The sequence below is a fragment of the Amphibalanus amphitrite genome, unplaced genomic scaffold, assembly GCF_019059575.1.
Source record: "Amphibalanus amphitrite isolate SeventyFive unplaced genomic scaffold, NRLGWU_Aamphi_draft 000224F_arrow, whole genome shotgun sequence".
NCBI lineage: Eukaryota > Metazoa > Arthropoda > Thecostraca > Balanomorpha > Balanidae > Amphibalanus > Amphibalanus amphitrite.
Genome location: NW_024881719.1, coordinates 597,112 through 613,850, shown reverse-complemented (window position 1 = coordinate 613,850; position 16,739 = coordinate 597,112). Strand labels below are relative to the sequence as shown.

The window sequence follows — 16,739 nt, the reverse complement described above, 5'->3', positions numbered from 1 at the left end:
GCCGTTGCGATATCGGGGAACGCAGGGAGCCGGCAGTCGCAATATTGGGGGAACGCAGGGATCCGGCCGTCGCAATATTGGGGAACGAAGCGGATCAGTTGGTAGGTTTTAGATCCGTGGGACTTTCTTAGGCAAGGGTATTAGCGTAGCTAGTATGATTTGATGCCTCTACATAAACGAGCTTCTTACCAGCTAAGCAATGATATGTAACGAGAAAGAATTATTCACACGTTTACAGCGTTTACCGTTTAGCGGAGTGTCCTTGGGTAAGTCCCCTTCTCCTCTCAGCAGGATGTGCTGTAGTTTTTTTTTTTACAACACATTGCAAGCAAGATGATATATCGCGTTCGCCGGTAAAGTCACTACGCTTCCCCTCTCTCATTCACGTGTAGCTCAGTCATCTTTGACTTTCCAGTGGCGCACGTTTTCTCGAACTGCGGACTGCAACGAGACTTCGAAGTAATTCGCTGTCACCTCTCGGCTAGACACAGTTTGTAAGAATCCAGTTTCCACTCTATTTCCGCTTCATCGCGGCCCTCCCTTTCATTTTTGTTTGTTCAACCCTACGAATGTCTTCGTCCATACTTGGTTACATTTCCTTTTCGTATTCGTCCCTACCCCTTCAGTCTCCGCCCCGTCTCCGCCTCGTCTCCGTCCTGTCCCGTCGTCTCCGTCTCATACTTGTCTCAATTCACCATCCCTGTCCCGTCTCCGTCATGGCCGTGTCACTGGCACTCGGACAAACCGGCCTGTCTAGCTGGGCCTTTTACAGCTCGCTCGAGCTGCACTGCTCCCCTCCCCATTCTCCCCGGTCCCGCTCGCGCAGCGCACCTAGCGGATTTTTCTCTCGGCGGCCCTCCAGCAGACTGAGTCACCGTGTCGGATTGTAGTCTGGCCTCGACGGCCGCCAGGCTCGTATACTGGTTTACATTGCTGGCGGTAAACTGCAGCAATGTGATTTTGTTGCCATTGTTGCGTTTTAGGTCCAAACACTCGTTGTTTTCTTCAGTTTTGCTTTGTGCTCATGCCTGTAAAGGTTATTTTTATTTTTTGTCCGTAGAAAGGACAACTTTTGCTACTTTTGCTCCCTTATTTTTCTGATCATCATCCCGATTTCCTTTTCCCCATGAGCTGAAATGTGGCCCCAGCACGGCAGACGTCAGATAAACAGACAAGAGCGGAGGTGGGCCGGGCCGTCCATCAGCTTCACAGAACAATCCATCACGGGGTGCCAATGCGCCTGGAGCCGCCGCCTCGCCTGCGGCATCGGATTGGGTTTTTGTGCGATATCGACGCCTCACCTACAGTGGTGTTTGGTGGAGTATCCGAGTAAACCGCCTGCCTCATCGTTCGCCGCCTGCATCATACCGAGTCGTCCCCCTCACCAGCGAATGAATGGGCCTCAGGTTGGAGGATCATTACCGAGTGAAGCTAGCGTGTCCCATTGTGCCGGGGCACGAGGGGCTCCATACGGTGCAGGGAGCAGCGTGAGGGGGCGGGGAGGCGTGGCCGGACAGCACCTGCTGGGGACGCCTGGTGCCGCGGGCGCCTGTCACCGGGCACGCGCGTGCGTGAGCTGCGCAGCGGACGAGTGGTGATGCGTCATCGCGCTGTTGCCACGCACGTGCGCGGTGCGCCGTCTCGTATGGGCAGGTGCGCTGGGCGTCGGCCTCGGCGGCCGGCGCCGCGCCGCCGCAGCCCCGGGAAGGACGAGTATGACTCACCGGCCGAGTGTGACAGTGCCAGAGGCGGCGCCAGGCTCGACAGAGGGGAGACTAATCGAATATCGAATATTGGTTTTGGTAAACCCGAGCACACATTTTGACGTACGCTGCAGTGAAGCTCAATAAAGCTAGTGAAAAGCAGCGACTCGGCTAGCGCAGACACCCTGTCTGCCAGACCTGGAGGTGCCTCTGTTTAAAGGTCGTGCAGGGGCGGCGGGCCGCTGGAGCCGCTGTACTGTCGCAGTGCCGGCAGCAGCGGCAGTGAAGAGCGCCTTGTGATCGTGGAGTGACCCGCAGCGACCCGGGCTGTCTCGGCACAGGGACAGATAGGAGCCCACCGCAGCGGCCGTTCGGTACCGGCCCGATAGCGCCCCCAGCTGGTGTCCGTGGCGCCCGCACTGCACTGGGCGCAGGTGAGTCATCGTCGGCCCGCTCCGGGGAGGGACTTTGAGCCCGACTGAAGTCGCGGAGTGGCATGTTCAGACGTGGCGGAGATTTGTTGGAATTTCGTTTGATCCTTGGCATGTAATTACGGGGACGCTGATGGAATTTCATCATTTCTGATTTCGCTCTAGTTCTAATTTGGTTTTAGTTTGAAACTGCATCCATAAATTATCGTTATCTGAGAAGGCCTCATATGCGCCATGTGGCTGAAGATTCTCTGGTGAGAAATTGGTCCTATCGGACGGTCTGACTGGCAGACAGAGAACTGTCGGCCTGCCAGTGAGGGATTAGCGCCACCCGGCTAAACTAATGTCGGCTCATTTCAGTAACTAATCAAGCGCGATTACTGTCCTCCCATTTCCGTCATAGCCTGGTTAAATTATTTGAGTACGTCCTAGCTAAGCTTTTGCTGTAATACCAACTAAGATTTTCGTTTATTCGCAGCAAGGTCAGATGTCACCATTCGTTCCCTCCGAGAATTAATCTAGATAAAATTACCAAAGTTAAATAGAAGACAGCTGTGAAGACATGCGTTTACTGATTATCATCCCTTTTTCCTATGGACTTATATTTGCATTCTTACTATCCTGACGGGAACATGCGTGAATGGATGAATAAGCAAGCAAGCAAACAAGCCAACAAAATATAGGAGGTCTGGATAGTCTTTCATTCGATGAAAAGAATACGTCGAAGGCATCAATGTATTTTTGGATAAATGTGTCAGATTTCGTCATCAGTGCATTAGCCAGCTGTTCTGAACCGCTGACAGTATAAGCATTAGGGGAGAGTGGGGTAATTTGGCCGCTTTTTTTAGAAAACGATGTAACTAAAAATCGACAATTCATTTCTGCATTTTCTCAACGCTGACAGGTGTGGCATACATTTTACTTTCTTGGACAGTAAACTTGAAATGATGGAGTAACTACTTATATTGAAATTGTGACGTATTACAAAGGTCTGCAAAGCGGCCAAATTGCCCCACTAGCAGGGTTATTTGGCCGGGGGTGTGGGGCAATTTGGCCGGTGTTAGTTTGAGGCCATGATTTTTGTTATAGGCGAGTCAGCTTCACATTCAGCAATGACGCGTGTCCTACGACGCATTTGAAGCATTTTGGAGGTTGACTCAGCCGTCACAGGGGTCGAAAATAGTCAAAATAGCGGCTCTAGATGCGATGGCAGTTTTTTACGAATAACTTTTGAAGTAATCAAGCTAGGCCAAAACTAAAAGCACCATCGTAATTCTCTTGTCATTCCGCATCGAAACATGTATGTGTTGACCTCGAGAGGTCAAGGTCAAAGGTTGGCTTCAGGTCACGTTACCTCAGGTCGCTTGACCTCAAGGTTACGTGAGTTCAAGGTCATCATGTATATCATTCGATGCGCCTTGACGAGCTGAACACAATGATACCATTTGCGCGGCTGTATCTTTTTTCTGTAAGTATTTATTAGCAAAAAAGCGTTAGGTAACCTTTGATGACGTCACATGCCCTTACAGCTGTCCAATAGGAAATATGGCATCAAGGTAGTCAAAGTTGGTCATGAATTATGTCCTTTATGGTATAATTGACCATGACAACTCGGCCGTCCCAGCATAGTGACTCTGAGCGCACCGGCCAAGTTGCCCCGCTAGTCCCGGCCAAATAACCCCACATTGCCATTCTGAAAATTTTTGTCTATAAAGTCGTCATGGCTGTACAGAACTAGATGAAATTGCTCTTGGAACCGCTGAACACCCTCAAAAATGGCGCTATAATGTTGGAATTCGTTTACAGCCCAAATACTACATGTTATACAAATTTTAAAACGGAAGTAAAAGTTACCATTTTCTAACGAAATTCACCTTTTATTAATTTTGAATAAAACTAAGAGGGCGAAAGTTTTGACATTTGTTCTCGAGTTAGTTCTGCCGACGACAAATGAATAGAGCCTAAAGTTATTTCATTCACTTTTATCAGCTTTCGTACAGGTGGGGGCGGCCAATTTACACCACCGGCCAAATTACCCCACTCTCCCCTACTTTCCATTAAATCATTCCGGCTGTTGTATTTGGGCGTCTGGAGACGTTTGGAGCTTTAATCACGTCTGTTCGGTCGGCGAGCGTTTATTTGTGCTTGGGAGCACAACAAACGACCTCCACGGTCAGCGGAAGGCCGAGCCGTGCCGCCGGTTCGTGAGCCTCCCAGTCACCGTGAGGTGAGATTTCGCACTCTGACTCTCACTGCAACTCTCACAAAAAGAAAATCCGAGGGTGGATTTCATGGATCGCTCCCGACGTAGTAAGTACGACGCCCATACGCCATTCGGTGCCAGCGCCGTCGTTATATAACTGGCTTTCCATCCGGTTCACCAGGCTTTTGATAGTCGCCAAAGGGAATTTCCATGTCGCGGCATGAGGTTCTGACAACTAATGATTCTCATACTGCAGTTTTCCATCCCGGCTCCACCTAATCGTCAGAAGACCGGCCGAACTGCAGCCACCGTGACTGATAACTGATCGCCGCTCGACGCGTGGGCGTGCGTGGGGGCCGGGGTGGGGACGGAATGCGTGGCTAGCCACTGACCGCAACTGTGCAGTCATGTCAGCCGTGCAGCGCGGTTCTGGAGTGACGGAGCGCGTCCTTTGGCAGCGGCTGACGACACCAGCACCACGAGTAGTCTCGGCGGGAGAGCCGCACTGGAGCGCATGGCTCGCCCTCTGCAGACCGGGACGCGGCGCCGTCCGGTCATAGGGAGATAGACCGATAAACCGCGGCCCAGCCACCCCCGCGGCCGGGCAGAATCCTGAGCGCCGGCGGGCGCACTGAAGAGATTGCTGAAAGGATATCTCGTCTGTTGATGTGGTGGGCTGGATGGCCTGCCTTTCCCTAAGATGGTCGAGACTGAGAGCCGGGGTCTGCTCGGCCGATAGCGTTGGACGTCGACGGGAGTGTCTGTTCCCTCGGCGACTCAGAAGGGCCCTCGGCGTATGTACAGAGGCCAGTCTCCCTGCCCGTGAAGTGTTTTCGGCCGAGGCTCGCCGTGCCGTCTTTGGCTGGTGGCAGATCAGTGACCGACGCCATTTTCGACTCCATGTTCCCATGTTCCCTGCTTGTTATGAAGATTGTACATACTACATGTACCTACTGGTGGATTTTAGGTTTCTCACTGAGCCGTGCGATTTTTCTCTCCGGTCTGTGCCGCGTCTTTAATACGCTGAGCTGGTTATTATGAGGTGCTCCTGCTCCCTCATGACAGCCTCGCACGGGAGCGGTCCTAATTCGCTCACTCCATCATTGGTTATGGTGGAAAGTTCGTAGGCGTAAACGACACCCACTTTGTAAAGGATATTGATCGTTATTGTCTACTATCCCAGATGAAGAGATTAGGACATGTTCTGGGAGGGAAAAATATAGGCCGATGCCAAAAGATGATACATAATGATCCTGTTAGGAATCGGAGTGAGAAAATGCTGCGTTGCATTGGGAGAAAGAAAACAAAAATGATTCTCGCTACTCACTAGTCACTTCCCCACTAAAGCACAATAATACATTTCTTTCCCATTATAAAAATATATTAGGTACTGTACCGTGTCCATTTTAGATCACTTTCTTCCATATACCAAACAATTAAAACTGAAGTTGACTTGACGAAAGAGTATGAGTCACTCATCATGCAATGACCGAAATCAGGCTGTTTGAGCATAAATCCTGTCGTATCAGTGAGAACCGTTACCTGCTCTGCCCTTTGCATGCCAGACGTCATTATTCTACAGCAGCTATCACTGCGCTGAACTGCCGAGCAGCTGACTTTCTGCCGGCCTCGCCTCTTTCCACCATTTATCATGAACGGCTGGGAAAGGTCATCGGGTCACTGGACATGCCAGTAAAGCTCACAGAATTGTTCAAAGGCGTTAATTTAGTTCTATGACGGCGCCAGATGTCGTAGGATTTAACTTCAGCTGTTACATCTTTCTCTTATTCTGTTCCTTATTTCTCACAGCTGTTGTTCCGTATCCTTTCCCGGGCTGAGTGTCATCACCTCGCCACCCTTCTGCCGGTGTCGGCTCTATGCGCGCATCCTGTGCCGTCTTTGGTGCGCCGCGGGCGCTTCCTGGCCGCTCGGTCACGCGGCTTCCGCGCCGCTCTGTGCCGCCCGGCCGCCGGCGGCGCGCTGCTGCTGCGCTATTGATCAGGGGGTGAGCTGGGTGCGCGCGCCCGCCGCCGCCGCCGCCGTCGCCGCCGCGCTGTCTCCACGCAGTCTCGTGTGGTCCCGGCGGCCGGCACACAGGTTCCGGCCTGACCCCGCGACTCCGTGACCTCTGCTGCCGGCGGCGCCCCCGACACGTGACCTCCGCTGCCGGCGGCGCCCCGGGGCACGTGACCCCCGCTCCGGGAGCCTGCCCGAAGTGGGCCTTTTGTGGTCCCGCGCTAGGTAGGTGAGGCGAGAGAGACAGGGGAAATAAGTACCGGAATTGGTAAGATAAACTTACTGTCGTTCTATCGGCAAGGAACATCCGACTTTGTCTTTAGGTCTGCTGCCTTCATAGTTTTCGTGACATCGTATTTGTTAGAGAAATTGTATAGGTATTGTATTTCGCAAGGTGGTTGTGGTTCAATTAGGCATTTTATAAACGTTCAGATGTTTTACGCCCATATGTTTTACGAAGTAGCTGGATTAATAACCCCCATGTGATGCAGACTGAGCCTTCCTCTCTTACCACCAAACCAGCTTTTGCGGTTTGTGATGACTATAGACGTTGGACAGTTCTTTTATAAAAAGGACAACGTACCTTATTTGATAGTTGTTTGCATTTTGGTCTTAAAATTTGGCTAATTACGCTGCTAATGAAGCCTAAAACACAGCATTTTTAAACAAATAACATGTCAAGCTTACGCTTGTCGTGAATGCACGCAATCAAACAATGAACTGAAAAAGTTTATTTCTGCATGCAACCGCACTGTACTCGCAAATGATGGTCTCGTGCCGTGCCAATTCGCACGATGATTCTGCGGTTGCAAAGTCGGCATCGGCGACTGGAAACTCATATAGCGCAGTTTTTGGCGATGCACCGTATATAACAGGGGCCCGGCCTTACCAGATGTCCTCTATATCCGTAATGACTCATGTCCGTATTCAATAACGGACTCGTTTTGTATGGATGTCAGTGCATCGAGCCGAGCTAACGGTCCTAGCTGACAGGCAGAACTCGTAGGTGTTGTTTGTCATGGTGTACCTGAACAATAGCATGCGTTTACAGATTTCATGTGAATAACTCTGTCTTGGCCTTTCTTCTGAATTTTGAATGCCCTTTTGTGTAGCGGTGTAGGAAACGTACAAAGCTTAGCGGTATAACTGGCTCCCAACTTCTAAAGCTACGCTCAAGTATTGACTCTTGCTAATTTTTCAATAGTTCATTATTCATTACACATGCGTGATGTCTTTCAACATTGTTTTACCAATACTTATCAACATTATGACCGTAAGCTTTGAAGAATGTGCTTTGTGGCTCATGGGTGGAGCTAGTATCTATGACCGTGGGGTGGAGCTTTTCTAGGAAGTTGGTGGGGCAGAAAGTCGTCGAACCTACAATCTCCGATTGTCAAATTGAATAAAGTGCCAAACTGCATCAATTCCTAACATTACGGATATACTATTTTGCATTAACAGACATTCCAAAGCTCCTCAATGCGAAAAAGTTTGATTTGCAAAACAATAGACTCCTAGAAAACAGCTAAAGTTGGTAGGGCAAAACGCTTATTGGTGGGGCAGAATGGCAAGTTTGTGGGGCAGCCGCCCCACCAACTGAATAGGAGGCTCCGCCTCTGCTGTGGCTAGGTACTAAACGTTTACTAAGATATTTTTTAGTTTATTCTCTGATGGGAGCCCCATTTTTTAAATCAAATGATAAGACTCACATTTTCTCTTTCCTGTTCCACAAATGCCTCACACCTTTGTCTTTTCGTACTGCCGGCGCCGCTGTTCTGTTCGGACCAGCCTCAGTGTCCGTCCAATTTGAGCTTCTACCCCGACCTCCTGGGACGCATCCTAATTCAATACAGGTGCTAGAGCTACCTTAGGCGGCTGTTCGCCGTCGGATAATAGGACTCGGGTCGGCTTCACTCGTCTCTCCCGAGGGTAATACCGCGAGACCTGGTCCCGTCGTCTCGTGTTGCGTATGTTATACGTCAGCGGGAGGTGACATCGACTCCGGGGAGGGGAGGTGCGCAGTCGCGACGAGGGATCGGTATCGTTACTGCGTCGACGGCAACTCAGGTATTGACAGTGACGCAAATACAGTTTGTGTCGGCATGGTCCGGGCTGGGCAGTGGGCATGCAGGCAGCTCAGTCAGCTATAGGTACATAAACAAGTGCGAGACTGAATCACATGACATTGCAACTTGAGTTGTGATAATTATGTCGCAGAACTTTCCCAATAATAATCAACAAATCGCACGCTGTTTGGTACCGTTTTGTCACTCATACCAATGTATGCGCTCGGTGTGCCCGTTTTCCACGCCGTCGCGATGCGGGAGCCCGTCTCGGCCGGGCACCTTCTCCCCTGACGGGAGAGCCGGTTGCGTGACTGGGCCCGTGGCGTATTCATTTGCCGACGGTAATGGGATTGGACGGTCCTGTCCGTGCTGGGGAGGGGTGAGGAGGGGGCGATCGGTGCAGCATGAGTCATTGGACCCAGTGAGATCTAGTGCACCAGGTGGATGCGCTCTCACCGTTCTGTGGAAGGAGGCAGGGCACAGGTGAACTTACGACCACAACTCGAGCTTTATGAGCATTTTACCTGTTGATGGATTTTAGTAAGCGTCTCTGAAAAATAGCTTAATGCCGGTACGAATTTGATGGAAATCTTTCATGGCTCGTGGTTGGCATCTTTGTGTCTGCGGGAATGTGGCACCGTCTGCGCGTGGGAATAACCAAAGTTCCCGCGATGATAAAATGGCTGGCTGGGTCGCCTCCCGCCGGTGGCTGTCGTTGCGGCTTCCCTGGCTCACAGAAAAGCGGTACTTAATTTTCATTACCTCGGCTCTGCTAACGTTGCCTCATGCTCTCCCATCCTTGAGTGGGTGATACAAACGTTTGACGTCTTTGTTCAAGGGCTTTGTAAAAAGTCTCATGCTCTGGCTGATGATTGGTACTTGATGCGTCTTGATGAAATGCCACTCATGCACATATATTGCATTGCCTTTGATTTTTCGTTGCTGATTTTTATTCACTAGCGACAACTCTCGTGTTTGTCTCCTCAGCTGTATTCTGCTTCTCTGCTCTTCTCTTCTTATATTCATACCCTTTCCTCTCTCCTCTGCTCTCTTCTTCTCTTTATTCCTCTCCTCTTCTCTTCTCTTCTCTCCTCTCCTCTCCTCTCCTTTCCTCTATCCTCTCCTCCCCTCTGCGCCAGTCGGTCTGAGAAGCTCCTTCACCCAGCTCCTCGATGACCATCAGTGACGTGTTCTTTCTGTCTCTCGACAGCTGCTCGAGGACTACGCGGCGCCGGTCGACCTCGTCAACCGCGCCAAGTTCCGACAGGTCTCCCGCTCGGACGCCGCCAAGGTAAGTCAAATGTTAGTGCTCCTGACAGTTGATGCGTGAGGAAAAAAGCATATGTTGATTAGCTAAGGGCAATCAACATACTTACAGACACGTAACATGCAACAAAAGCATATGATTAATGTACAATTTAGTATTTTCATATTCGGCGTGCGGAGTTGCGAAATGATATATCAATAATGTCACACTGCAAAATTAAAACGGCTGCTCGATTCATTTACGCTGCATTTTTTAACGTTTAACTTTAAAATAAACCATCGTGTCCCTATCAGCTATTTCAGAATAGAATGGCACAGCTCTCTTTATAAGACATTTTCCCCTAATAACCGCGGTGTTTTCTGCGTCTCCGGCGCACACGGTCGGCTGCCTCTCCCGATCCGCCCGACTGGCACACGCAGCAACAAACTGGTGCAGTCTCGCTGGCGGCCGGTTCGTGGCCGGCTTCATTACTTAGTGCCGGCGCCCGCGAGGTTCGTTATAGAACCTACGCGTTCCGGCCGGACGGCAGTCTATAAACCTGCCCTGCCAGCACCGTTCTCGGGAGGGCTGAAAATACGCGCCTCAGGCGGCTACCCGGCAGTCCGGAGAGATCCAGCCGTGTTTACTACCAGAGGGTGCAGATAAACGCAGATCGTCTTTCCGAGGAACTTGCCTGGTGCACGTGACCGGAATGGTACAGCTCGCTCTTCAAAGTGCATAGTTGAGGCAGTTCAAATCCAATAAGGGCAGTAGTTATTGTTTCTGTCTGCACTGCAAAAAGCACTGCAGAATTGCATGCTGTTTTTAGATCGGCGTTTCACTCGCTGGTAAATTCAATCTGTCACGTCTCTAATGTTTCTTGTTCAACCGCATAAAAATTGTTTATCTCTGACAATAGTACTCTCCCTGTTTAATTCGATATGATACCCCCTGTGCACAACACGGCCTCCATCGCGTTCTTCATATTTGCACCGGAGTCAGAGTCATAGTCACTCCCTCTCCGTCCGCGCAGGTGGTGCAAGTAGACGACGACTACAGTGACGTGGTTGACTCGAAAGACTACGTGACTCCCGGCGAGGACGGCACACGGAAGATCTACTGCACCAATGCCGCCGACAGCGCTCTGGATGCCGACGGGCGGCTGCTGGATGAGTCCGACCTGCCCTACTGCCAGCCGTACGGGCAAACCAACGGCGTGACAGGTGAGTCAAACGGCGGACCAACGGCGTGACAGGTGAGTCAAATGACGGACCAACGGCGTGACAGGTGAGTCAAACGGCGGACCAACGGCGTGACAGGTGAGTCAAACGGCGGACCAACGGCGTGGCAGGTGAGTCAAACGGCGGACCAACGGCGTGACAGCCGACAGGTGAGTCAAACGTCAAACGGCGGACCAACGGCGTGGCAGGTGTGTCAAATGACTGTATAATGGCGTGACAGATGAGTTCAGACAACGGATAAACGGCGTGATAGGTGAGGTAACGACGGTCTAATCGTGTGAGAGGTGAGTCCAACGACGGACCAACGGCGTGACAGGTGAGTCAAATGACAGTGTAACGGCGTGACGGATAAGTCAAATTACGGACCAACGGCATGACAGGTAATTTGAACCCTCACCGGCTCTATATTGTCCCGTTGAGTGAACAGGTGTGTGCTGGATCGTATCTACTACATAGTGCCTTATTGGTCGCTCTGGCGGGTGCTTTAGGGGGACGGCGAAGACCTTGAGTGAATTCATTCTCCCCCATCCCCACCGTACTGGGTGGCTCTTTGTGACACTCCCTGATTCGCGTCCATAAATGGCTGAACGCTCCCCATCTGGGCGCGCTGGATCGGTCCGATTACCTGCCTCCAAACGTCACAGCACCATATACAGCAGCGTCGGTTTGTCCCCGGCACTCTGCACTGACCGCGGGGCTGAAGCACTGGAGGCCAAGCCATGGACAAGCTGGCGTGGCGTGTCAAGCTGGCGTGTCAAAATGGCGTGTCACAGGGCCTCAGATGAAGTCGTTTAAAACTTCCCGGCTCCCTCGCGACCTCTTGCTTCATTCAGCGATGACAGCGTCCGTCGTGACAGCGTTGTCAGAGGATGTCGTGACAGCGATGTCGCGGCTGTCGTGACAGGGGTGCCGGCGATCGTCGTGATAGATTGGGCGTCACGATGTTCTCACTCGACTTCTCACCCATTCACTCGGGGTGATGAATGGTGTTTTATGCCGCGCGCCTCTTCAGGCAGGACGAGGCCAGGATGACACTGTTGCTAAGTCGTATGGCAGTGTCAGCTCCGGTATTATAATTCAACCACAATGATAATTCTCATTCTACCACAAAACCGCCAGTCTCGTCCCTGGGTATTATCCACACATCACTTCACACCCCGGCTGCATTTTCCTCTGTAAGTCACCTGACTGTCTCTAAGTCGCCTCTGCTCTCCCGAACCTGCCCATATGGCCCGATCACATCGCGATGGTCAGTTCTGTGGTATGCGGACGGACAACTCTGCACGGTCACTGCAGTAAACAAAACGCTCGCCGAATACGGAAGAGCCGACCGCTCATGCATCGTCGGGAGCTGCAGGCTGTTTACTTTCCATTGATCCTATGAGGTATTAAAAGAATCCATTGCACGTTATACCCTCGTGTGTGGCTTGTTTGCGTCATCTGTGGCAATGTCCTTCAGTTTCTAGAGCATTTTGAGTTGTTTTGTCACACAGAACCAGTGTCATTTACGGTAGCTAAGAGACGTTGTCATCAGGACATCGCAATGTGTCTCATTCTGAGGCTTTGTTGCCGTCTTATACCACATGCTTGCAGTGCCATACCGTAAGCCACGACCACAATGGGGAACCGACTGCTGGCGGCCAGCACTATCGTTAGAAACACGAGCTCTCCAGGCGGTGGACAGCTGGCAGAGGTCTGTCACAGCTCAGATTAGATCTGCAGCTCCGTCATACTCAGCCGTCATAATACCGTGTGGTATTATCCACACATCACTTCACACCCCGGCTGCATTTTCCTCTGTAAGTCACCTGACTGTCTCTAAGTCGCCTCTGCTCTCCCGAACCTGCCCATATGGCCCGATCACATCGCGATGGTCAGTTCTGTGGGGGTTGCTGTACTCAGGTTGCAATACTCAGCGTTGCTGCACCGCATGAGCTCAGACTGCTGCGGGACGCCGGGAGCAGCCGGCCTGTCCGGCCCCGGGCTACTTGGAGGACACGTGTACCGGCGACCCCTCCGTCGGAGGTTCTCCCAGTCCATCGCGCCGCGGGCCGACCCAGTTTGAGAGTCACTGGTGCGTCTGGCCGCTGTGCGGGGTTTGTGCGACATGGCGTGGTCTCGTTGGGATGTGCTGTGGTGACGGCTGGCGGCGCCGGGGGCGGTGCTGGCGGCCCTGTCACTGGTCGGGGTCCGTGGGACCGAGGAACAGCCGACTCCGAGGAGGCCCGTGACGAGCCTGCCTTACAGCGGAGCGCCGATCGGGTCGACCGGGTCGCCCCTCCCCAGCGGGCGGCGGGCGGGGGCGGAGCTGCGACATCGTCTCCCCCAGGTGCGCCCAGCCCGCGCTCGGCGCGAGAGCGGAGGCGGCGAGGACAGAGAGGGCGGAGGCAGCAGCCGCGTGGATCGAGGGGTAGTGGCTGGAGGGCTGCCGACCACGCTGGGCTGCTAGTCGGCTCCCTCAACATCCAATCAGTGAAGCCGAAACTGTTGGAGCTGTCCCAGGAGCTGCACCGGTTCAGCTATGACGTCATGGCACTTCAGGAAACCTGGCTCAAACCATCCACTCCCAGTCGTCTTCTGGTGCTGCCCGGCTACCAGCTCTACCGCTCGGACCGACCAGACGGCCGTGGCTACGGTGGAGTAGCACTCGCCATCAAGTGCGGAATCGACGCCACAAGACTGAAAGTGCCGAAGCAGCGGCGCCCGGACAGCGCTCTGGAGACTCTCTGGGTGCTCCTGAAACTGGACAAAGGTCGGCAGCTGATAGTGGCTTCAGCATACCGACCGCCAAACCGTTCTGTGGCCGCCGTCTCATCAGACTTTACCGACCTAGAAACGCAATACCAACGCGTGCTTGTTGACCACCCAAACACTGACGTGCTGATTTGCGGTGACCTGAACTGTGACCTTCTCAAGCCTGATTCCGACGTAGGCTGCCGCCGTCTCTCACAGTTCCTATCAGATTTCGGCCTTCATCAATCCATTCGATCTCATACTTACAGGACTGGCTCACTCTTAGACGTTTGTATTGCTAAACGACCTGATTTTTTTATCCGCAGCGGTGTTCGCTTTTGTCATTTTAGTCCTCATATGTTCATACGCACTTTCATTAGAACCAGCAGACCCCGCATTAAGCCATTCAAAGTCCAAAGGCGCTCAGTTAATAGCATTGATCTTTCATCCTTTTACGCTGATCTTAGGCAGGTCGATTGGTCGCCGATTTTTGGGGCTTCTTCCGCTACTGACAAATGGAAACTGTTTTTGCACGTGTTTTCACCTGTTATTGACCGGCACGCACCACTAAAAACTGTGACAATCAGGAACCCGACCGCTCCGCCGGTGTCCCGTGAGACCCGTGACCTAATGGCCCGCCGCCGCGGCGCACTGAGAGTGTGGGGTCACGGATCGTCCGAGTACCGCCACCTGAACCGCGCTGTCAGATCGGCCATTCGACGGGACACCCGAGCTGACGTGTGCCGACGTATAAAGGAACAGGGGCCCTCGTCTATGTGGCGCAACACGCGAGACGTCATAGCAGGGAAAGCGTCCGGCGAGCGCACGCTGCCCTCCGTGTCCGCCGACTGTATGAATGAGTACTTTGTACAGGTAGGACCGCGCGTGGCTAAGGAGGTAGCTGATCAGGGCCCTGTGCCACACATTGACTGCAGGCTCCCACGGGTAGGTGCGTGTGCTTTTACGGTTCGACCGGTGTCACTGCATACACTGCGGCGCACTATTTTTAGCATGCGCAACACGTCGGCTCGCGGTGATGACGGACTGTGTATTCGTGCTATCAAGGCCAGTTTTGATGCGATCGGTGACATCCTTCTCCACATCATTAACACATGCCTCTCCAACTCTGATTTCCCCGATCAGTGGAAACACTCGATCGTCCATCCCATCTACAAATCCGGCGACCCTTCCATCCCATCCAATTTTCGACCTATATCCATTGTTCCAGTCCTTGCCAAAATAGTAGAGCGTGTGGTCCAGCGACAGCTCTATTATTATCTGTCAAGAAACCACCTCCTTTCTCCTACCCAGCACGGTTTTCGTCCCCGACATTCAACAGAGACGGCACTGATCTCAGTCACCGATCGCATCCTTTCAGCTTCCGACCAGGGCGAGATATCTTTACTTTGTTTAATTGATCTTTCGAAGTGTTTTGACGTAATTGACCATTCGATTCTCCTGACAAAACTAAGCCAGTACGGTGTCAACACCGACTGGTTTGCTGCCTATCTTTCTGGTCATACCCAAAAAGTCAGCTTCACTGACAAAGCCTGTGTGAAACATGTCTCGAAATCACTTCCAAATCAAGTTGGCGTTTTTCAAGGATCTTCTCTCGGACCTCTTCTCTACTGTCTATTTTCCAATGATCTTAGCCTCTTCTCAGCATCTTCAGACGTCATTCAGTACGCTGACGACACCCAAGTGCTCGTCAGCGGAAAAAAGTCCGCCCTTCCGGCTCTGAAAAATCGCTTAGAGACTGCCCTGTCTGCTTTAGACGTCTGGTTCAGAGCAAATTCACTGAAGGTCAACGCCAAAAAAACCCAGCTTATCATGTTTGGCAGTCATCAAAACTTGCAAAATTTGCCCACCAGTAAAGTATCGGTTAGTTTTCGTGGAGAAATTCTCCAACCTTGTACAGAGGTGAAAAACCTCGGTTTGATCTTCGATCGGCACCTTACATGGGACCGCCACATCTCGCTGATCACTCGCCGCTGCAACGGAATGCTGACTGGCCTTTTACACCTGCGACATTATCTACCCGAATCTGAACTGTCGACCCTCGTCTCCGCCCTGGTTCTCTCTCACGTTAGATACTGTTTATCTGTTTACGGAAACGGTACCCTTAAGAACCTGGACAGAATTCAAAAGGTTCTAAATTTCTCAGCCAGAGTGATCTCGGGGCGAAAAAAGTTTGACCACATATCTGACGTGCAGAGAGAGCTGGGGTGGTTATCGGCACCTGATCTAGTCCGATATCACACACTGATGTTGGCCCACAAAGTCCAGAGGCATGGCGAGCCCGATGAGCTGGCGGGTATGTTTCGGCGTTGTCATGATGTGCGTGACCGACTGACGCGGCAGGACGAGGCGCTCCGCGCACCCCGCTGTAGGAAGGCGTGCGGTCAAAGGCGCTTCGCATACCGCGCCGCGGTGGCTTACAACGCGCTCCCTCCTGCCCTGACCGAACGCGCGGTCGGACCGTTCTGCGGAGGATTGAAGCGCCACCTGTTACGGGGTGGCGGTGCAGATGTGATGGACTAAGCGCAGATGATCGTGTGCATGTTTTGAATGCGTGTTATACCTCCCCATTCGTTCGTTTTATGTGTTTTATGTAAGCGTTTGACACTGAGCAATTTAGCCTCGGTTATCGCGGATGCTCTACGGATGTTTAATACAATACAATACAATACAATACAGCCGTCTCTGAACTCAGCTGACCGCTGCGGCTGGTTCAGCAGCTGTTCAGCCGGCGCCCTCATCTCCAGTCAGCAGTGACCTCTCCGGAATGGCCCCGTCTTCGGCGCCTCGGCCGCGGCTCCCTTCTGCCATGCGCCCAAAATTGAGCCGCGCTATCTGCGAGCTAACGACACCGGAGGTGGCCGGCGCCGCTCGGAGAGCGAGCGAAGGCTGGGAATATGGCCCCTGCATGATTATGGAACGGCGCCCGCTGGTCTACCCAGACGCTAATACCCAGGAGGCGCTGGTACAGCGATGTTATTCCAGATCGCTTTCCTCTTGCTTTGCTCGGCCTTAGTATTTCGCTAAGCCTATGATTATCTACATATACGAAGCTTTGCAATATTGGAGATGTCATTACTGT

The 16,739-nt window shown here is 52.3% G+C and overlaps 1 protein-coding gene across 2 annotated transcripts in view; it reads left to right on the top strand.

Annotated features, from left to right (window-relative positions):
• The window catches only part of LOC122385588, an 82,676-nt gene that overhangs the window by 58,019 nt on the left and 7,918 nt on the right, over positions 1 to 16,739 (top strand). For both annotated transcript variants that reach the window (XM_043373958.1, XM_043373959.1), the window contains 2 exons: positions 9,630 to 9,710; positions 10,699 to 10,888. In XM_043373958.1, coding sequence (XP_043229893.1) covers positions 9,630 to 9,710; positions 10,699 to 10,888 — 271 coding nt within the window. The remainder of the gene's footprint in view (positions 1 to 9,629; positions 9,711 to 10,698; positions 10,889 to 16,739) is intronic.